This window comes from Mastigoproctus giganteus, chromosome 3, assembly GCF_048544385.1.
Source record: "Mastigoproctus giganteus isolate SK-2022 chromosome 3, ASM4854438v1, whole genome shotgun sequence".
NCBI classification, from domain to species: domain Eukaryota; kingdom Metazoa; phylum Arthropoda; class Arachnida; order Uropygi; family Thelyphonidae; genus Mastigoproctus; species Mastigoproctus giganteus.
In genome coordinates this window covers 95,007,021-95,030,117 of record NC_143577.1, presented here as the reverse complement: position 1 = coordinate 95,030,117, position 23,097 = coordinate 95,007,021, and the positions used below count along the sequence as shown (strand labels likewise).

Here is a 23,097-nt window from a genome sequence, read left to right as displayed (position 1 = left end):
TTTAAACTGTCCTACACTCTTTATTTTTATTTCTCCGAAATTATTAGGGCAATCCGAGGACGTAGGAGAAACTATTTCTTATCTATACCACTATTTTTCGCCTTTGTGGAGTTTAGGTTCTATTATTCCTACTCCTTTAGTTTTTCTTCTTACTATCTGCATGTTTCTCAATGCGTTAATTTAATTTAATTAATTATTTTTACCGTATCCATCACATAGGGGGCACCACATATTATTTTGACGACTATTACATTATGTCCTAGATACGGTCTGTAGTATGTAGTATGTATTATATATTTAATCTTATTTTAATCATTAAATTACGTTCTCTGTCGGGTCAACGATGATTAATATATGCTTACATTTATACTTTACTTATATTTCTTACCTTTTTGATTCTAATATTTCTAAACTTTTATTATCATCATTCGATTTATTTATATTCGATTTACATTTGGCCTATACTGGTTTATATTTGGTTTAGATTTAAATTACTTAGCATATATTGATCATCACAGAAACAGAGAACCTCTTGTCGTTTTTTGCCTTCATTCTGGGTGGTGGGCCCAGTTGAAGTCATCTAGATTGTCGGTAAAAAGCGATAATATATATATATATTTTTTTTTTTTTTTTTTTTTTGCGTTTTCTTAGGTCCCTGATGGTATTATTATTGGATTGATCTGCTTATTCTAATGGTTCTTTATATTATCCTTAATATTTTATATATATATATATATATATATATTTTTTTTTTTTTATTAGTTAATGAAATGTGGTAAAGCATAGGACTAAGAATTAGAAATTTACTAATGAACGTTCAGTGCAGATACACAATATTTGATTCGTAGTGAACTCGAAAGTAGCTGAAATGGCATCGATTTAATTGTATCTCATACTGTGACTACCTTCACAACTAGTTGCTATGGTATTGCACCCTCTAATAAGTAACGCTTCACTAATAGAGAAGACTATGGTTACATATTCTCGGCGGATACCATGGCAACTCGTGAAGGTGTGGTAGTATCTGCCGAGAATTTGTATGCAAAAAAGTTCTAATAAGTAACAATAATCTTCTCTATTAGTGAATCACCACTTATACCATGGCAACTCGTTGTGAAGGTAGTCACAATATGAGATACAATTAAATCGATGCCATTTCAACTACTTTCGAGTTCACTACGAACAAAATACAGGCACGCCCCTTATAACACGGTACTTCTACAACATTTTCGGTCTAACAATACGACACGGCTAGAGAATTTGGTAAACCTCGCATAATAGGGTTTGAACTTTTGTGAGGGGAAAACCCTGCTATTATGTTGGATGTATTTTTTTCAACATTTCCACTCTTTTTGAGTCCCTGCCGTTGACTCGCTAGTCAAAAAAAAAAAAAAAAAAAAAAAAATTGAGAAATCCCTGTATTTTATTTTGTTGGGAAATCCTCATGTTACGTTCTGTGCTATTGAACTCGTGCTTGTTGAACTTGTGGAAAAATCTAGATTTAAAAGTTTTGGACAGCACACCAGGCCATCCAAACGTTGAAGTTATGTTCCTAACACCACAGTTGTACTGGGATAATACTTCTTTCATTCAGCCATTAGATGACGGCATTATATCTACCTTTAAAACTCATTCTATCAGAAAATCGTTACAATTGATTTTGGAAAAAAATGATTCCGAAGTAATGGAGTCATGGAAACATTTCTCAATTGTGGACTGTATCAGAATCATAGCTTTATCGCTCAAAGATATAAAACCGTCAACTTTAAATGCGTGTGAAAAAAATGTATGGCCAGAGTCAGTTCATTCAGGAAATACGGCCGAACCAGCAGAAAACGGAATCGGTGTGATAGTAGAACTTGCTACGTCGGTAGGAGGGATTGTTTTGATGATATGACTACTGAAGCCTTCGTGGGTAGCATAGTTGATAGAATCGCCCCACACGGGGTGGGAAAGACCTGAGTTCGAATCCAGTCGATGACGGGAGGAATTTTTATGGGTCTTTTTCACAACGTGGCAGAGTTACTGGGGCTAGGGCGAGGGTAGCATTTTCTCCCGGAAACTCGGGTTTTTCGTCCAGCAAAACAGAAAATCGACTATAGAACACACGCAATTTATAGACAATATACACAGTGTAACATGGCCTTAGTTGTCGATACTCCTAAAAAAAAAAAAATAAATAAATAAAATAAAGATATGATTACTGAACACGTTCAAGAATTACTGGTAGAAAAGGAGGCTGGCGAAGCGGATTTGGTGGAAATGGCATTGGAGGTCAAATCAATTCAGAGGATGATAGCGCAGATGAAAATTCTAAGCTTCCAAATTTTACACTGAAAAGCATACGGGAAGGCATAAAATTAGCCGAGCAATTAGAATCTTATTTTTTGAATGCAGAATCTTGAATGAAAGGAACCCAAAGTTCAAAAGGGAGCTTCAAAATTGCTTAGTTCCATATGATGAAATTCACAAAGATTTATCAAGCAAAAGCAAAAAAAAACCCAGGTTACTGATTTTTTAAAGAGGGCAGAAGATATACGAAATCTATAATGGTGTATTTTTGTTAGCTTTTGGAACCTAACTCCCTTTTTGTACTTTTTCTTACCCCCGTATAACGCGGTTTCGCACAACATGACATTTTATAGGAACCCAACTACCGTGTTATATGAGGGTTACTTGTATTGTGTATATACACTGAACGTCATTAGAATATTTTGTTAGTATATATGTGTTTTATCTCCTGATCCCCAGTTTCTATGGGTCTTTAGTCTTGCCAACTGCACTTTTGAGAACGTATCCATCCATCCACCGCCGCTGGCTGGAGATTATTGTACCATGCTTTTGAGTTGAAATAATTTTGAAAATAGCCTATTTTCATAGAAATATCATATAATTTGTCAGCGGGTTTCAACTTTTATCTAAACTAAAATAAATATCAGTTTTCGCTCTGGACGGCCGAGGCCAGAAGGGTTTGCAAATTCATTGTAACTGTTTCATTGCCGCCGACATAGCAGCACGGCTGCGCACTTTTTGTGGTAGAGTACGGGCTCGATCTCGCAATTTGCGTCTGTGTACGATATCCCAGGACCACAGCCAGCACATTAGTCGAGTAGCCAAGCGCGAGGGTGCAGAAGCACAGGCGCTTGAGTGAACCTGGGTAAAGCCTACATGAATGCTAAATACGGTGATGTTCTCTGTATATTGTAAAGTTCTCTGGCTTTATATGGTCGTCCCGGAGTATAAATAGAAAATTTATTTATTTGCGTTTATTGGAAGCGTTTATCTATTCCCATGGAGTTTGTTCCATATTTTTCTCACGAAGACATACTAGTCTACTGCAATAACATTGTTGGTCTATAAGAATGGAGGTATTTCTTGTCCCGAACAGTTGCAGTTAATCCCGTTTCTGAAATTTTACAAACCTTGCCACTTAATTAATAAAGTTTTATCCAACTAAGTAAAACACTAATTTAAATTATTTTCTTGGACTGGTTCACGGAAGGGCTAACAGACTGATGTGAGTACAAAACGATGCACATTTGAAGAACGGTTTAGGAGTAGTGAACTGCAATGTTTGATAACCAGGAATCTAAGGGGTGTATAAAGGTACTGAAGAGATTACCAATTGAGGTATATATAAGGCACTGAAAATATTAAGTGGATGAGTGACTTACAGTTGAGTTCTCCCTGTGTGAGTCATGAGGGAGAACAAACCTGTTATTTCCTGATATTTTAAAAGGTAAAATCTCAGGAAGAACAGAAGATTGGATCTCATGAAGTTCACCTGTGGCAGCGAGTTTTCGAATATTGGAACAAGTTGCCTTTCAATGTGGTGGAAGCAGTGAGTCTAAGTTTAAAGCAGAATTAATGGTTACCTTGTAGGAATGGGAATAGTATGAATATTCTGTTTTATTTATTTTTGGCCAAAGCAAAAAAAAAAGTTCGCTTTATTTCGGCATTTACTAATACTAAATTTTTTTTTTCAAGGAAAGTATTTTCTTTGCCTTAACAAAGATACGATATACTTGTTTAAAGAATTTTATATTTCTTTTAAAAAGTTCATCTATTTTTTAGTCTAGCAATTTTTACGTAATATTAAACATTATTCCTTGTTGACTGGTTGTTAATTATTATTTTGTGAGGTTTAACAGATTCTGAATAGAGTATGACCAAATGCATCTAATAACACGTTCAGAAGTTGCAAGTTCTGCAACTGCATCACTCTTCTCGCTAGAAAACGCTATTTCAGGAGTTGCCAATCTTTTGTCGACTGTGAACCACATTTAAAATATCTCGCGGACCATCTTAGATTGATTACGAAAATTTTATGCAAAGAAACTTCTTTTAACTTTAATTTATAACATCTTGAAATCCATAAAAGTTCGGTCTTTCTAACCTCAGAGAATACTTAGAAGTATCTGTTGTTTTAGGGAATCTCATATTTTCCTGAACTTAAACCTTCCTTCCTTTCTGTTAAAAAATACAGCTAATTTCTTCTCCTTTTCTGTTTAGAAGAAAGCCAATACCTATAGAAGCAGTCAGATAACTTGACGATTCTGCAAGTCACCATGAATAGCTGTATGAGCCATTTGTGACTCGTGACGTCACATATGACTCTCCATTGAGGACACCTGCGCTATTTGAAGTTATTTATTTGTGACGATTATTCTTCCATTTGAGTACTACTAGTGGTGAACTTAGTTGTACACGGGCGTGAGGATATGTATATGCTCTGATGTACACAACAAAATCGAAATTCTCGAAAAGGTTATCAAAGTTCGTACCAATAACATAAAAATAATTTCTACTTAATGACAAATTGAAAGCGATTGCAATATTGGTAAGTCAGCTACTGGTAGATGGAATTATATATCTGCAGTAAGATTTCTCCACTGATCCTGCTTGTGTTTTGTATTCGGGCAACATTCTTTGCTGGGTTTTAAATACTTTGCTGAAACAATGAACTTTATTCTGAAAATCAGGAATATGACAATAATAGCAATCAAAGTTTATTCATTAGCAATAATTAGTCGACAGGATAATGAATTGAGCATTTATTGAAAGTCTGGAAGACACAAACATGGAGCCGTTAGGCTTTCAGGAAATGTTGAGAGGTCAGCAGCACGGGAATAGGAGAGTTCTAGTAAGGACATCTTGTATTGTGAGGAAGGATGTATTTTCCTTGGAAAGACAATGTAAGACAACGTGAGGTCTGCAAACAAAAAAAGAAATGTTATTACAGAATTAAAGATGTTTTTCCTATTAATTTACATTTTTAAGAAATATTTAATACGTAAACAAACTTAGATAAGAATTGTTAACTTAATTATTTCACATAACAAAATCACTTGTTTCATTAAAGGGGCAAAAAAGGGTTTTTATTCAGCCAAATGAAATAAAAGTATCACTAATATAACTGGACTTCAATGTGAACACAGACTGCTGGAATGATTATATCAAATCTTAATAATTTAATTTGAATCACGTTGAACAGGGAGTGAGTAGTGGATCTACCATATTTTCCGGCCATTTCGTATAAAAATATTCCTTTAGTATAAAAGTCATCAACTGTTACGCGGTACTAAATATTATAGGGTTTCATTAACGTGTTACATCTACAGAAAAACTAGTATTTCCATTTATTAAGCATGGTTTTTATTTAACTCTCTTTTATTTAACTTCGTGTTGGCTGCAAGAACACGAATAGCTTGGAAAAGACAACTTCGGTAATAAACCGATTACTTTACATAAAGCAGTATTAAGTGCGTCCAATTAATCAGTTTTTTTAATGAATTTCACTGGTAGACAAAAGATAAGGTACCATTGACATGGAATGGTTCGCAAAATAATTGCTACAAATCAATTATGACTGAATAACATAACTTCGGTAAGTGAACTTAAAGGTACATCATGTAGACTTTGTCTCTGACACGCCTAAAACTCAACAACGGTATGTGCTTTTTGAAATTTGCAAATTAGTTTATGCGTACTACCTGAAAATGAGTACCAACAGCGGCTGCAATCCTTAATAGTGAGCATGTTAACGGCGTCAGCCAAGATAAACAGTCAGTTATCCGCATCAGCTACTCACAGTGAGCTCCTTTCATGCGATTAATGAAAGTATTGGGGCTCAAAACGGAAAAATTTACGAAGTTTTACGCTCGTCAGGATAACAGAACAGAAGGCAGTTAACACTATATATGACATTATCAATAAGTATGACGAACTGGAACTGCGTTCCAGTATCCATTCAGAGATTATATAGAAGTGATATTCCACTTTTCCAGGAGAGCCATTCTTAACTTACGAGTATGTTAGATTCTGTAAATGACTGACGACTCAAAATTTATCTCTTCACTGAATCGCATACATACGCAATGGGATTCAACATGTTGGTGACCACTCCATTCGGGAAATATTCTTACTCTGAAAAAGTGTTCCTCCATTTACGCTCTGTAGCTGAGGGCTTTATGCCTACACCATAGAACGCATGTCCATTAGAAGAAATTGGGGACCTACTACGTCCCTTAAAGATCCTACGTGCCGTTCAAAGATTTCGTCCCTTTACCTTTCAGCAGGTTTTGTGTTGGGATTCTTCTCAGGAAGATATGCACCTCTTCTTTTTCGTGGATATTAATGGGTCGGTTTCGGGAATCTCTTTTTAGCTTCCCCCTCTCCCAGCCCAGATGAGGACACTTCGAAAATCGAGTTGTAAACATAGACTCATTTACGAACATCATAAGACCACTGACTGTGGAGCCAACTGACATGTTCACAAAACCAGCTGAGGTGAGGGGCAAAAATCGTGGATCATCTTTCATGCGGTCTTGCCTCCATCCTGGAGAAAGCGGAGATAGTCTCCTTCCTGGGACGGCTGAAAACTCGGAAGAGATGTTGCCTGGAAGACAGGGCAAGTTATTGGTCGTCTGTCTGTTCTTATGTTAAAAAATAAGTATTGGATGACATTTAGATTTAAAAATTAAAGAAATTAGCTTACAGTATTAATATTGCAATGAAATCGAGATTATTACTATCTCAGGGGAATGGCCAACTTTTTAACGTGATCAAAATACGTTTCGTACAGAGTAGTAAAGTCCAACTGCAAACCAGTGTACCTTTTGGTTATCTACTCGCAGGAAACATTAGAAAAAATATCTTTTTCCAATATACCAATACCAGTATTGGCTTGCAATAATTATCTGTGTAGCACAAACACAAGAATAAGATTTAGACTAATGAGGTTCAAAACTATTTATTTAAATTTAATGTATTGCAATGTTACATAGAAAAATTTAAGGAATTCGATTCTGACAATAAGTTATTTAGTAAATATCATGTCAAATAAATTGAAAAATTAATTGCAATAGTAAGCACTTTTCGTAAAAGTTTTCAACATGATTCGCTACCTGGGGAAAGCATTAACACATATTTTGAGAAAGGTAAAAACCGCGGGTTTCCAGTTGAACAGCCCTGATATAGAAGATACATTCATACGCATAAAATATTAGTACACATATTTTATGTATGGTATGCATAAAATATGAATGTGTACCAATCTGTTTATGAAAATGGATTTTCATAAACCGATTGGTACTCATTAGGTGTTCAAATGTTTGAAGCGCTTGCCCTTAAAATACAATTCTCAGTTTTTGATTTTAACGGTCCAAAATTATGAAATTACTTTATTTGCATACATTCGGAATAGATCTTTTTTATGATAGTGGAATGGGGTGGGTTTTCGAGTAGTTAATTCATATGAAGCCACTAAACAAATTAGATTCTTGAGATAATAAACACAAATAGAAAAATAAAATTCTCCGAATTACCTGAGCGGTTTTGTCCTCTCATCTCACCGAGCCAGCTCTGGTTTTCGTACATTATATTCCCAAGTGGAGTTTCTCAAATGTTCATGGCAACTGAAAAGTACTTATACAGTAGAGGTGGATCGTACTAAAAAAAAAATGCATAGCATAGCTCTGGTATTCAAGTGGATTGAGGTAACTCTGGTCCAGGAAGGTATGTCACCTTCGGTCCTAAAAGTAGCGAAAACATCCATAATTTTGTAAGCATACATTTAGTGGTACGATCACCTAGGCAGACAATGAAGATTAGATGGCAGCCATCTACCATACTTCAGGTTAACAACTCCTGTTTGGCTGCAAGAACACGAATAGCTTGGAAAAGAAAACTTCGGTAATAAATCGATTACTTTACATAAAGCAGTATTAAGTGCGTTCAATTAATCATTAATTATTGTCATCTACTGGCAACTCACAGCATGCTGAGTACCAGGAGGTGGACGGTACGTCTTGGGAACTCCGCTAATATTATGGTGCTTCACATACTCATCTTGTCGGCTGAATTTCCTTGCAGGTTGTGGACTAGGTCTGAAATAATCTTTCCCAACAGTATTAGGTGGCGGAGGCCAGACAAGATCTTTCTGTTTACGGCTGAGCTGTGGAGATCCAAAGGGACCTTTGTGGACAGGGGGAGGAGAAGGAGATGGATTCCACATTGCTCTTCGCCCAGGGGTAGGAGAAGGTGGAAGTGATCTGTAAGTAGGTGTTGTTCTTCCGTTGTATTCCTCGGCCTTGGCAGGTGGCCACACTAACCGTCGACCCGTGCCTGTAAAGAGACCAAAAATGAGTTACTTTTTTGCAAGTTCTGCGACTGTTATATTAAGCTTAGAAACTATTCAACTTAAGCAACGTTTATTCAAGTTTAATTAAAGTAAAACCCACTCACATATCTTCTGTGAAATTTAATACTAATAATAATACATAAAAATAATAACGTAAAAATAATGATGCAAAATTCTAACTACGGACTTGAATTGCATGACATCATAAATCCCAAAGTTCTAGTAGTGAATGTATTTACCGATTTAAAAAAATAATAAAATAATGCGCTAAAGTTAATTTGACGTGGATGTAGTTATAAAAATGGGAGCCCAGCTATTGCAATGAATTACGATTATATGAAGAAGAGTGAGCATGTGTATTTCATATCAAATAAATTTCCCGAAATACCTGCCATTGGAAGGAAAACAGGCAGACAATTAAAAATTGCTTCTGGATATCCGGCTTGCCCTGAATCTTGATTTGACGGGACAGTGCTGGACTCTGGGACCGACCGCTTAGACCCCTTCTATTCGGGGAAATGTAAATTAACCTATCGTGAAGATCAGAAAAACAGCAGGAAGTATGGACAGCCTTTTTTGATTAACTTGTAAGCAAAGCAAATGATGTCTACTTGTGAAAAAGAAAAACAGGGAAGGGAAATGAATTGTATTCAATTTTTAATCAGTTTTGTTAATACTATTTTGTTAATCATATGTGTGTGTGTTATGGCAAATATTATTATTATCCAGTATATTCTAACTGCAGTAGAACAACTATTTCTATTATGAATATCAAGAGAGTCAACAGGATCCTGTGACAGCAGCCTCACCAGGCTGGACCACCTTTCCTCCATAGTGGCGAAGACTCGAATTCTGTCCCCATCTCTACAATCTCCGGGCAGCTGAGCCACCCCCCCCCTCTCCAAGTCCTGACGCTCCTGTGAACAATGTTTCGTTGCTAATCTGAAGTCGCATGAAAATAAGTACAGTTCGAGTCCTGCTATTCTGTAAATTTACTCATAGTATTGACATGTTCACAATATGTTGATAAATTTTATATCATTGTCAATGCTTCAACAAAGTGCATTCTAATGATAAACATCAATTTTACAATATAATTTGTCTTTACATAAGAATATCGTTACGTAATAACTTGACAATTTTTTGTTGATGAAAAATGTTTCGCCACTTCTTGCTTTTCAGAAAATTATGACATATTTACTAATAGAAATTTTTAGATACCCTACCGATATGGTTTTTCCAAATGGGCATAAATAATTTTTTGCAGTGATAATGTAATTTATGATTTGTTTTAGCGAGAGAATCTAAAGCTGGCTTTTTTTTTTTTTTTTTTAGCTAAAAGCTTTGTTAGGTGGAGCTCCCCTTTTTGCGAGGCTAGCAAAGCAACGAATTCACTTCTGTTCCTAATGGCTTGATCAGTTTTTCTTGTTCACCACCAGAGGGTCAAGATTCAACTATAATTCAAACCATGGTTACAGAAATTGTCATTATACAGTAGGCTTAAGCAAGCCATTCATATTCGCTTGCAGCAGGGGATGAAACCGCGTATCAAATGTTATTCTTTAAGGACAGTAAAGAAACAGGATTATCTCTCTAAACAAAACCTTTCAAATATTCCCATAGCCAAAAATTCGCCGGACTTCACTCCTCTGCAGGAGTACAGTTCAACAAATGTGGAACCGAGCGTTTGGAGAAAAACTGCTACCAAATGTTACACAGTAGAGTAGAAACTTATCGTCAAACGCTAATGTTACTAGTGGAGTACCCCAGGGTTCAGTGTTGGCCCATTGTTGTTTTCTATATTTATCAATGATATTGATGATCGTAAATCAGGCTTAATGTCCAAGCTTGTAGATGATACAAAGGTTGGGAGGTTTGTAATTGACATTAATGACAATATGCTACTGCAAAGTTAGGCATACGGACTGAGAAGTGGCAACTGAAGTTTAACATTGACAAATGTAAAGCACTGCATATGGGTACTGCAATTAACGTACCAACTGTGCGGCACCACACTCAGGATAGTGAAGAATGAAAAAGACCAGGGGTAACTGTGCAGTCAAATATGAAGTTTTCTGAGCAGTGCAGACGGGCTGCAAGAGTAACTCATGTGGTCTTGTCAATGATATACAGGAATTTTGTTAGCAGGGATAAGGAGGTTATTATCCCATTTTATAAGGCAATGGTCAGGCCACACGTTGAGTACTACATACAGGTCTGGAGGCTTCAATTTAGGAAGGATGTAGAGCTACTTAAACGAGTATAGAAAAGGGCAACGAGATTAGTGAGGGGAACAAAGGGGTGCTCTTATCAAGAAAGGTTTCAGCTCTGCAAATTGCAGCGTCTGGAGAATAGACAACTGCGGGGTGCTCTGATTGAGGCCTTGAATGGTTTGAACAGGCTCAGTGCTGATGAGATTCTTCCTCTTGCTCAGATTACACATCCGATGTAGAATAAATTCAAACTGGGGAAAGATGGTTGCAGAATAGATGGGCGGAAATTTACTCTTTTACCCAGCGGGTGTTGATTGCTGGAACAAACTTCCATCTGTCATTATGGAAGTTGATAGCTCTTAAATAAATTCAAGGAATGACTAAACTAACTTTTGGAAGGAATGGATAGGTGAAAATGGTAAGGTGTTTTTTTTTTTTTTTTTTTTATGATGCTGTATAAGCTTGTTTCCTTGCATCATACGCTACTAATGTTAATGACAACGCTGGACATCATCTGAAAGTGAACTAGTTACAATGCTTCAATGACTTATGGAACTTTAGCGTATTCTGCTTAGGGATAGTGACAAGTTGTTAATCAGTACATCCCTGATAATAAATTCATGATGCAGTGTTTTAACGACTCTGATTGACTAACTTGACGTAATTACTTTTGGCCTTTGATTCTTGGCCCTTAACAGTGTATGTTCTTAATATTGTGTAATCCAATTCGATCTTTGTATTTTATGCTGATGCTGTGAAAAAAAACTAGCGTTTTTGTCGTGATGGGGATTATTGTACTCAACGTTGCCTACATTAAAGATTGTTTATATATTTATTCTTGGTTCACGTCACACCATGGGAATAGCAAAAGACGATGACTTTCTCTTTCTTTGACTTGATTTCATCACTGTTGTGTTGAAGCCCATGATTTATTTTGGTCGCCAAATGTCATCTTGAAATACGCCTTTTTAACAAATTCTGTAATATTTTCCTTCGCTTTTACCTAGAGCCACCACAAATGCAGCAGAATACGTTAAGTTGATTTACTTGTCTTTGCCTTACTGAGTCAAAAGGTGTAAACTCAGAAATAAATACGGTTTTACTTGAATTGTTCTGAGAACTAAAAACTGTCAAAAAGAATGGCGCCTCCCAGTGATTTGCCGTCCCAATATATAATTTGTTGATCGCATAAAAAAATTATAAAAGTCTTTTGGATTCAATCAGTACCATTCTTTACGAGTACAGTATATAGAAATTTTATTTATAAAATACATTTATTTTATTGAATCATAAACACATACAACAATATATTGAGAAGTAAAGCAACCCAATGATTCTTACCCTGTTCTTTCATGACTGTTGGTGAAAATCCTGTCTTGGGCAGTTCTCGCACTGTGGTTTTCTGCAGAGAGTCAAAAAAATTAATATTTTAAACCTACTTTTATTACCACGGATCTATCAAATGACAACATTTAATTCAAAACAATAATACGTATACAGGAAGAATTAACCAGTACCTTTTATAGTTAGGAATAGTTTTTTTAACTGTTGCGTAAGCCACAAACTAGATCTCTCTCTCTCTCTCTCTCTCTCTCTCTCTCTCTCTCTCTCTCTCTCTCTCTCTCTCTCTCTCTCTCTCTCATTTGCATGTCTTTTACGTACATTATTAAGATAAATAATTGTAATAAGATCGTGATTTCAGCTACTTTATAGTTGATACTGTTCTATACAGATTCAAGCAGTTTTAGAAAGTTACTTGCGTTGAAAGCAATAAAAATCTAAAGGATGCTTTGTATCTGAATCAAAAACATCAATATCTATGAATTATCTTAGAAGAAAACAAATTTTAAAAAAATCCTAGTAGCAGCTATAGCTGCACGGTTAATAAATAATTTTTGCTTAATTCATTAATTAAAAGCTTAAATGTAAAACACACACACTTAATTCCGTACCGAAATTAGATTAAAATTTAAATTTTTTAATAATTGGACTTGAAAGAAAATTAATAAATTAGAACATTATGCAGGTTTTCTTGCAGTATCACTTTCCGGAATCTGAAAAACAAATTACTTTTATAAACAGCGTTTTGGTAAAGTACAGTACTCGAATTGAGCTGTAGTACACCCGAGACGGCCTCCGTAGCCGAGTGGGCAGGAGCGGAAGTGCAGTAGTACACGTTCTTTGAGTAGACTGGGATTCAAGCCCCTGACTGCTGAATACGGTCGATCTGCCAACCCGCACTGGACCAGCGTGGCAGATTATGGTCCATTTTCCTCAGCATGAATTGTTGAGGAGGCTCCATCCTGCAGTGGGTTGATAAAATGGCTGCACTTTACTTTTACACCCGAACATCATTCCGGTTGTTGAGTTTACTTTACTAAGTCGATGAACTCAATGCTGAACTTAATGAACATTTGGAGTCCGGATTTGGCAATGCTGAATCTCGACTTCTAAAGGACTTTTCTGAACTGTACGAAAATCCCTCAGTTTGACCAGTGAGAATAAGAAACAAGGTACACACCATAAAGAAAGCAACTTGGATTGGGTTGTTTCTGAGTTAATGCCAAGGCAATTCACACCATGAGAATAGCATTTGAAGCAAAAAAAAAAAAAAAAAAATTCTGATCGTCCCAACGAGAATCAAACTCAATCCATTTACATACGGTGTTTTTCAGATCGTAGCCACTGTGCAAGTCAAGGTTGTTCTTGGTAGCGCAGTGATTATAATAATTGCCCTCCCCAACAAAGGCGGAAAAGCTCCAGGTTCGATTCCAGTCAACGACGCGAGAAACTTTTTCGGGCTTTCTTCACTCCGTGGCTGAGTTTGTCGGTCTTAGGAGTGGATAGAAATGTTTTCCTCTCGGAAAACTCGGGTTTCACATCCAGGAAAACAAACAAACCTACCAGAGAACGCATGCAATTTATGAACATAATACACTAATATGACATTAAAGGCAAGTTGCTGCTATAGATAAAGGGATGGTAGAGTGGGAGAAGACAGAGTGGTAATCAATGGACATTGCACTTCGTGGACTAATGTTATTAGTGGAGTCCCCCAGGGTTCGGTGTTGGGCCCCATTGTTTTTTTCTGTATTTATCAATGATGTTGATGAAGGTATATCAGGCTCAATTCTAAATTTGCAGATGATAAGGTTGGCAGTGTTTTTAATTATGGTAATCACAGTACGCTGCTGCAACAGGATCTAGAAAAGTTGAGCAGATGCGCTGAGAGGTGCCAACTGAATTGAATAATGAAAAGTACTGCATATGGGTAGCAGTAACCCTATAGTAACATACAAAGTTAGGTACTACATTTCAGGGTAGTGGAAAATTAAAAGGATTTGGGGGAAGGACATAATTGTGCAGTCGGATATTAAATTCTGTGAGTAATGCAGAAGGCTGCCAGAACAGCTCTTGGGCTTTCGGGTGGTATACAGGAATTTTTGCTAGCAGGGATAAGGAGATGATTATTCCATTGTATGAGGCAATGGTTAGGACATATCTTGAGTACTGCATACAGGTCTGGGGGTCTCATTTTAGGAAGGATGTAGAGCTGCTGGAACGAGTAGAGAGAAGGGGAACAAAGGGTGCTATTACCAAGAAAGGTTTCAGTTCTGCAAATTTCAGCGTATGGCGACTAGGCACCTGCAAGGTAATATGATTGAGGTGCTTAAAGCTTTCAATGGATTGAGCAAACTCAGACCGCACACAATGAGGAGGCATAAATTTAGGAAGGACGGTTGCACAGTAGGTGTGGAAGTTTGCCTTTAAACAGCGGCTGGAACAAACTTCCATCTGTTTTTGTGGAAGTTGATAGTTTAATTAAATTTAAGAAACAACTCAACAATGTATTGGAGGGAATGAATAGGTGACATGGGAGGTGTGTTTTTTTTTTTTTTTTGGCTGATGCTGTATAATCATCGTTTGCTAGCGTTTTATTTAATGCTAATGACACCTTAATATGACAGTTTTGGTGCTATCATGCGGGCCACGCTATAAGGAATGAATATCTTTATGTGGATAGTTATATAGCAAGTTCTCTGGTCAGTTTGTGCAGGGCCGCATTAACGCTACGGCCAAACCGGCCATGGCAGGGGGCGTCACCCGAAGAGGTGCCTCATTTTCAGTGTAAATATTTCCCCAAGTAGTGATAAAATTTTTATAATAATAATAAACCAAGAAAACGTGTAAAAGAAAAGCGTTCTTAAACTTAACTTTAAGTGTTTAACTTCTATTCTTATATCTTTTTTATTGTACGATAAATAAGTTAAAAGTTAAATTACTTTTTTTTCAAAAAGCAAAACAATTTTGACCTCTTAGTTTACATTTTTATCAAGAAATTATTATTCATAATATAAATATAAAAACCTATATGTGTATATTACTACTGTAAGAGTGTGTATGTATAATATAAGTGTTCTAAGTGAGTTTCCTTTTACTACCTTTCCATTATTTCATAACAGATTAAATAAATATATTTTTTATAATTAGTAATAACAGGCTGCAATGATAAAGTTATTTTTTCGTTAACTGGAATCAACGGGTTTTAACTTTGGCTTAATTTTGCATTTTACTTGTTATTTATTTTAGCATTAATTTGGTTTTGCGTTCTATTTCTTTTTGGTCTCTGTCGATTTGGCTATGATGTTTACGTTTGCTCGCTTTTTCTGCTCGCCACGTATACATCATAACAGAAATAGAGGCTTTGCTTATTGCTGTGATATTTGGTTTTGGCTGCCGGCCCTTGATGACGTAGCTAAAATCTTAGGACGTAAGATTCTAAAATCTTACAGCATTAAGTACTATTTATATATTTTCATTTAATTTTATTTATATAATTTTTAAGTAATCTGCTTCTATTTTTCAGGCACTTAATTATTTCCATTGTAAATACGCCTGTCAGATCAGCACTCCTACACACACACACACACACACACACACACACACACACACACACACACACACTTATCATTTATTTATATATATATTAAAGGGGCCTCAAATTTAAATATGACCGGGGTAAGGGCCTCAAAGTTAAATATAGCCGGGGGCCTATTTCATCCTTAATCCTGTACAGCCCCCCGTGGGCGTTAAGTGAATATATTATAATCGCTGCCCTGCCATAATTTGTGAACAAGACTGAGTTCAGATTCTTGGGGACGTGGTTGAGAAATAATTTCTATTTGGCGAGAGGAACTTTTTCTGTGGATACATCATAGTCAAGTTAGTTTTTGGATAAGGGTTGTGCGGTTCCTGTCTCCTAATAAATAAGGCTTACGAAAGTCCTATTATCTTGTAAACTTCACAGAGTATAAGGTTGTTGTTGTTTTTTTATTTGGACATTAATAAGCCTCGAGAACGAGACTCGCCAGTAATTAAGAAGGAAGAGGGAAAGAAGAGTTATTAAAAAAAGTTTATTATCTGAGTAGCGAACATTCTTTTTTTTTTCTTTCATGATTTTTAACTTTTTTAATCTCGACTTTTTCGCTATTATGAAACATGGACTGAGAAACACTACCCTACCCAACTGGTTCTCCCCAGGTCTACAAGCAACGTACCTCTTAACTGGACACGGAGCTATTAATGCCAAACTGTCTACTTGGGATCCAGGTTGATCCAACTTGCACTTGCGGGGGGCTGGAGAGCTGGCAGCACCTAATGTATGACTGCAGGCTCTATGAAGACCTACGTGGTGTTTTACTCACCAGAATCCACTACTTACCACAGGGACAAGAACATCACCTCCTAGACACGAAGGAGGAGTATCAAGCCTTCTCGGATTATGCACAGGCACTGTTCACGAGGAGGAGGACGAGGAGAAACCAAATGGCCGCAGCCCACAACCCACTACCATTATAACCAAAGAACATCTGTTCTTCAGCTCACCGGGCTCCCTTGCCTGGTGCCTTTCCACCCCCTCCCCTGCGCCGGTGGTGGGACGGTCCCCCCGGCGCCCCCTACTTTCTCCTGGTGAGGCATGGGCATGCCTCACTGACTTCTGGGGTTGCCTACTCTATCATCCCCATATTTCTGCCTTAACTCCCCCAGCCTTCAGTCTCCCACCCACTCTATCTTTATGCTAGCGAATGTCCCACACACAAAATCTTAATTATGTCAAAATTCCCGTTCGCCCATTCTTTCGGCTTTTATTATGCAAGCATTATCCCCCCTCACCTAACGATCATCAAACCGACGATGATGGATATATGTCTCTGTCTGTACGTACGTGCATATAAAAGAGCGCGCGCGTTTTTTTTTTTTTTTTAGGTCCTAGCCTCTGAAATCTCAGGAAATTAGGTGGCAGGACCTGCCACAGTGAAAATAAAACTACTGGGTTCCTGGTCTGCCTCCACGGGGCGAAGGTGGGGCAACGTTGGGCCTCAGCAGGGGTCCAGCGGCTAAACGACCAGATGAACAACGGTACACGACATCACACAGATACAAAGCCCACACACTTTTAAATCTCTGGCATTTCCCAGTGAACTGGTACACCCACAATGAAAGCAACACGGAGATGGGGGAAACCCCTGGTGCCGTCTGACACTAAATACACCTTACACCTTACCCTATCCATTTTTTTCCCCGGCTTTCATTTTTCCTTGTCAGAATTTAAGTATAATATAGCCGAGTATAATTTTAGTATAATAATACATTTAAGTATAATGTAATTTTTTAATCAAAACGCGGGTCAGCCTGAATCAAATGGCTTGGTTTAGTAAAGTATAAAATAAGGAAGGTTGTGTGTGAATTCAATTTTCCATATCTAGCTGCCCGCTAATTTGATAAATTCCCTTATTTTATTTAAAATAAGAGAATTTAACTTTCATAGTGTCCATATATTTTTCATTTTGTGACCACTGAACTACTCCTGTTACCTTGATGCCTGGATGCAGCCGCATCCTGGCGCAAGCTCTCAGGGACATCAAAATGAACACAGACCTTTTCTATATTTGGGGTTGAGGGCAATTTTTTTTTTGTTTGCATTAAGGTTCTTAAAAGCCTTGACTGTGCGAATTACACAAATGAGTAAACTGCTGATTGCCCTCGTGGGTAGCACAGTTGGTAGATTCGTCCTACTTCCCACACCAGGTGGAAAAGACCTGGGACCCGTCGATGACGAGAAGAATTTTTATGGGCCTTTTTCACAAAGTTACTGAGTTAGCATGTCTCAAGCGAGGATGGCTCCCGGAAACTCAGGTTTTTCGTCCAGCAAACAGAAAATCGACCACAGAACACACGCAATTTACAGAAAGTATATACGGGCAATATGGCTAATAGTCGCCTAATGCTCCTAAAACCCAATAACAACAACAAACTGCTGATTCTGAACTTTGTGTGACCGATATGAAATCCCCCCCCCCCATTTTCTTTTCATATTCATCACGCTTCTGAAATAAAAAAAAAAAATTTAAAAAAAGTTTTTATCCCCAACTGGTTAATGAAATTTACAGGATATAATAAGAGCAAGATGCTCACCTTGGGAGGCCAAACAGCGTGCATCATTTTCCTAGCAAGGGAAGGAGATGAGGAAGGACTAGGCGACACTCTTAAGGATGAAGACTTTGGCGCCTGTTGCTGCTGATGAACCATCATCTCGTACATCTGTTGTTGTTTGTGAACAGTGCTCGGCTGTTGCTGCATTTGCTGCTGCAATTGAGCAGCCGACAAAGGAATCTCAACGTGGCCTTGATGTTTTCTAAAACTGTCGGAGTGATCCGTGTAATCAGAATGCTGTCTGTGCATACTGGACGAGTCGGTCTGCCCCGAATGCTGCCTCTGAAAGCTACCCATCGAAACATCTGTGTGGCCGGAGTGTTGTCGCTGGTAATGAGAGGTATCATTCCACCCATGCTGCTGCTGCTGCTGTTGTTGTCTTGGAATTCCTTGTGCGGAATAATCGTACTGTACGTAATGTTGTTGTTGCTGCTGTCGCTGAACCTTAGCCATATTGGGATTTTCCTGAGGATAGGACTGCCTTTGAACTGGAGAATGAGTCGCTTGTGAAGATGCACGAGGAGGTGGAGGTGGTGCAACTGAAAAAAAAAAAAAGGCTTTTAAAAACATACTTTTATGCCTAATCACATAATTTACGGTAACCAGTACATACCCTATTAATTTTTCCAAAATTTATACATATTTGTTAATTATATTATATACACAGGCTCAAAATCAAACCCAGTATAGAATTAATATTAGTAGAGGCATACGATGCAAGAAAACAAGCTTATGCAGAATCAGCCAAAAAAAACCCCTCCCATTTCGCCCCCCCCCATTCGTTCCAAATGCTTTCCAGCTCAGCCTTAACTTTATTTAGGCTATCAACTTCCACAACAAAATATGGAAGTCTATTCCACCAATCAACTACCCGCTGGCTAAAGGCAAATTTCCTCACATCTATTCTACAACTGTCTTTCTTATATTTCAATCTGTGCCCGCTCAGGTTCTTAATCTGAGCAATAGGAAGGATCCCATCAGCATTCAGCTTGCTCAAGCCATTCAAGTCCTTATACATCCTCAATCAGATCACCTCGCAGGTCTTAGTCTCCAGGCGCTGAAATTTGCCGAACTTAAGCCTTTCTTGGTAAGAGCACCCCTTTGTTCTTGTTGCCCTTCTTTGTATTCGTTCTAGCAACTCTACATCCCTTCTAAAATGAGGCCTCCAGACCTGTACACAGTAATCTAGGTGTGACCTGACCAATGCCTTGTATAACGGAATAATCAGCTCCCTGTCCCTGCTAGCAAAATTCCTATATATCATATAGAAAGATTGACAAGACTCCATGACTTGCCCTGGCAGCCGGTCTGCACTGCTCAGCGAACTTCATATTTGACTGCACAATTACCCCAGGTCTTTTCCACTTTCCTGAGTGTAGTACCTCACAGTTGGTACGTTTGTTTCTCTTCGGTCATTGCTACCCATATGCAGTACTTTACATTTGCCAACGTTAAACTTCAGTTGCCACTTCTCAGCCCATTTGCCCAACTTATCTAGATCCAGTTGGAGTAGCATACTGTCTTTACTGTCGTTAACAACTTTGGAAACCTTTGTATCATCTGCAAACTTGGACATTAAACCTGATATACCTTCATTAATATCATTGTAAAATATACAAAACAACAATGGGCCCAAAACCGAACCCTCGTGAACTCCACTAATAACATTTTTCTACGAAGAGCAGTGTCCATTGATTACCACTCTCTGTCGTCTCCCACTCAACCATCCCTTTATCCATTGTAGCAACTTACCCTTAATGCCATATCTCTCCAATTTGCACAGCAGTCTTCCATGTGCAACAGCATCAAAAGATTCCCTGAAATCCAAGTATATGATATCAAAATTATTTTTGGCATTCAGTTCCTTTGTGACCACATCATAGTATCCAATCAAATTAGTCAGACAAGACCTCCCTTTAACAAACCCATTCTGTGCCTTAACTATTACTGCAGTCTTGTCTAGATGATCCTGCAATGCTTCTTCAACCAGTGATTCCATTATTTTCCCCGGAACACATGTTAAATTAACAGGTCTATAGTTACTTGTGTCACCTTTTGAACCGCCTTTGTGAATTGATGATACATTTGCACACCTCCAGTCCATGAGGAGCTCCACTGAGTCCAAGGAAGCTCTCATAATTATGGCTAAGGGTTTGCTTACTTCCTTTGCTGCCTCCTTTAATATAACTGGATAGATCCCATCCACTCCAGGTGCCTTTTTTATATTTAACTTCAATTTCTCCTCCACTTTGCTCTCTGTTATTACAAAATCATTTAGCTCCCTGTTAGAGTTTGTTAAACTTCTGGTACTTCCCTCATTGAATAACTCCTCATGTGTGAATGTAGATGCAAAATACTCATTCAGTTTATCAGCTACCTGAGAATGATCATCAGTAGTCAACCCATCTATGTTAAGTGGTTCAATCTGATTCATCCCTCTCCTTCTAGAGAGAGTTTACATAAGTGAAGAGCTCTTTGCTGTTTCTTTTTCTCTGCATCCTTTGTCAAGGATTTCTCGTAATCTGCGTTCACCTGCCTAACCTCCATTTTGACTTCTAATCAAGTTACCTGATATGCATCCCATACATTTTTCTTCTCTGCCACGAGCCTCATTAGTTCATCTGACATCCATTTAGTCCTAAACCTTGAACAGTATTTCTTAATTGGAATTAAAAGACTACTAGCCCCCAAAATTAAGTCTCTGAAGGCTTCCCATTTAGAATTCAACGTTGGTTACATCATTAGTTGATCCCACTGTACAGAATTTAAAAGCTGTCTGAGATCCCTGTGGTCACCTTTACGAAAACAAAAGCCCCTCCCTTTAGCCTTGATGGTAGTTACATCTTTAAGTAATTCCCACATGAGTACGTTGTGATCACTGTCACCCAGCGGTTCCTTTATCTGAAAATTCTTAATGCGTGAATAATCACTGCTGATAATCAAATCAAGAGTATTACTCCCTCTAGTTGCCTCTAGAACATGTTGCTGTAGAAAACAGTCATCAAATAAATCCAAAAAAGTCTTACTAGTGTGGGAGTGACCAACCTACAAGTTTCAGTCGTTGCCTGGAAAGTTAAAATTCCCCATTATAACACATTCTGATTTATTTCTCTGCACAATTGCTCATTATACTCAGATCCATTAGGCCTATAACGCACACCTACTCTCATTTTTCTTTTCCTGGTGCTTATGACACACCAAACACTCAATATTGCATTGTCCACCAACATCAATTGGCTGCACTTCCTTAGATTTTATGTGTTTCTTAACTAACAGCATAACCCCTTCTCCCTTCTTGTCTTGTCTACCCTTTCTGTACACATTGTATTCCCCAAACTCCAATTCTGCATTGCTTATGTCTGTGTGATACCACGTCTCTGATATCCCAATAATATCTGCCTTTGATGTCTTGACTAGCACTTCAAGCTCATCAAATTTATTAACTATACTCCTAGCATTGGTGTACATGCTAGGAGTATACATGCACCTGTTTCTACTCTTAGTTACCCTAACACTGCCCATGTATTTATTTGTTCCACTGTGACTCCCAGCAATCCTGGAAATCTCCATTGCCTTGCTTTCCAGGCTACTGCCCATTCTAATAGAAGCAGTGCAAGAATCACTTTTGCTTCTGCCTGCGGCCACTTTTAACCTTTTAGTCTGTGTAACCCCCCCCCAAGCTAGCAGTTTTCCAACCCACCTAACACTGCCTCGATAGCATCAGCAAATATTCTTGCAACCTTTCTATTTAAGTATACCCCATTCCTGTAGAAGCAGTCTCTCCTGTCAACAAGCACAGACCAGGCTCAAAACAATTCTACCCCTTGAACCTTGCACAATCTCTCCTGGGCCGAATTGATTGACAAGGCTCTCATCATATACTCCCTCCTATCGTGTCTGGGCAATTGCAGACACTTTCACATTCAACCCTAACTCGCGACTTATTTTTCAACATTGACCTGTACCTGTTTAGTAAATCTGCAGATCTCTTACTCTTAATGTTATTAGTTCCATCGTGTACAACAGTATCACCTCTTGTGCCCCTAAAAGCTGATATCTGCTCTACAACGTCATCAACTTTTGCCCCTGGCAGTCATAGCAGGATATGGGCGCCAGGGTAACTGGATAAATATTTTAAATATAAAAATTCACTATTGCTGAAGATGTTCTTGTGAGCAGCGTACTTTTGTGTGGCATAGATAAATTGTCTATATTAATGGTTCCCAAGCTTTTTCGGTCACTGCCCCCTTGGCTCCATAAAATCATAACCAGTGCCCCTGTACAAAGATCTTTTCTCTTGGCCTTGATTCGTACATGCCGTACAGTCTCCACACCTGCGCTACAAGCTATCGCAGGCATTTTACCCGCTGTCCTTTATGTTATTTATAAAGGTCTCTACTATTATATTAGGAAAGGGATACCTATTACCGTCCTAAATATTACTATCGATCCAACTGCTGACCCAAAGAAAGAAAAAGAGAAATATTGGAATCTTCTCACCAAGTGTTAGCAATCCAGGTGTTTCTTATCTACCGAAAGTATTGTTACTAAGTCATTGATACCTGACATTTCAATTACCAGTTCCAACGTTCCAAAAAAATTATGCTTTTCTGGTCTCTGCACATCGTACTTGATAACAGGACACGGATCATTGGATGCGAAGCTCCTACAGTTTAATCTTACCTTTACAGATTCTTGCTATTCTTGCATCGCGGTGGCAACAGTGATTTATTCTTTTGCTGATTTACC

General features: G+C 37.9%; 1 protein-coding gene across 2 annotated transcripts in view; it reads right to left on the bottom strand.

Moving 5' to 3' along the window:
* Positions 1–4,993: 4,993 nt before the first annotated feature.
* Positions 4,994–23,097, bottom strand: part of LOC150088165 (uncharacterized) — a 97,656-nt gene continuing 79,552 nt past the window's right edge. For both annotated transcript variants that reach the window (XM_090369357.1, XM_090369358.1), the window contains exons 8-11: positions 18,331–18,887; positions 12,196–12,256; positions 7,827–8,625; positions 4,994–5,212 (exon numbers count right to left, since the gene is read on the bottom strand). In XM_090369357.1, coding sequence (XP_090225483.1) covers positions 8,261–8,625; positions 12,196–12,256; positions 18,331–18,887 — 983 coding nt within the window. In that variant the 3' untranslated portion in view covers positions 4,994–5,212; positions 7,827–8,260. The remainder of the gene's footprint in view (positions 5,213–7,826; positions 8,626–12,195; positions 12,257–18,330; positions 18,888–23,097) is intronic.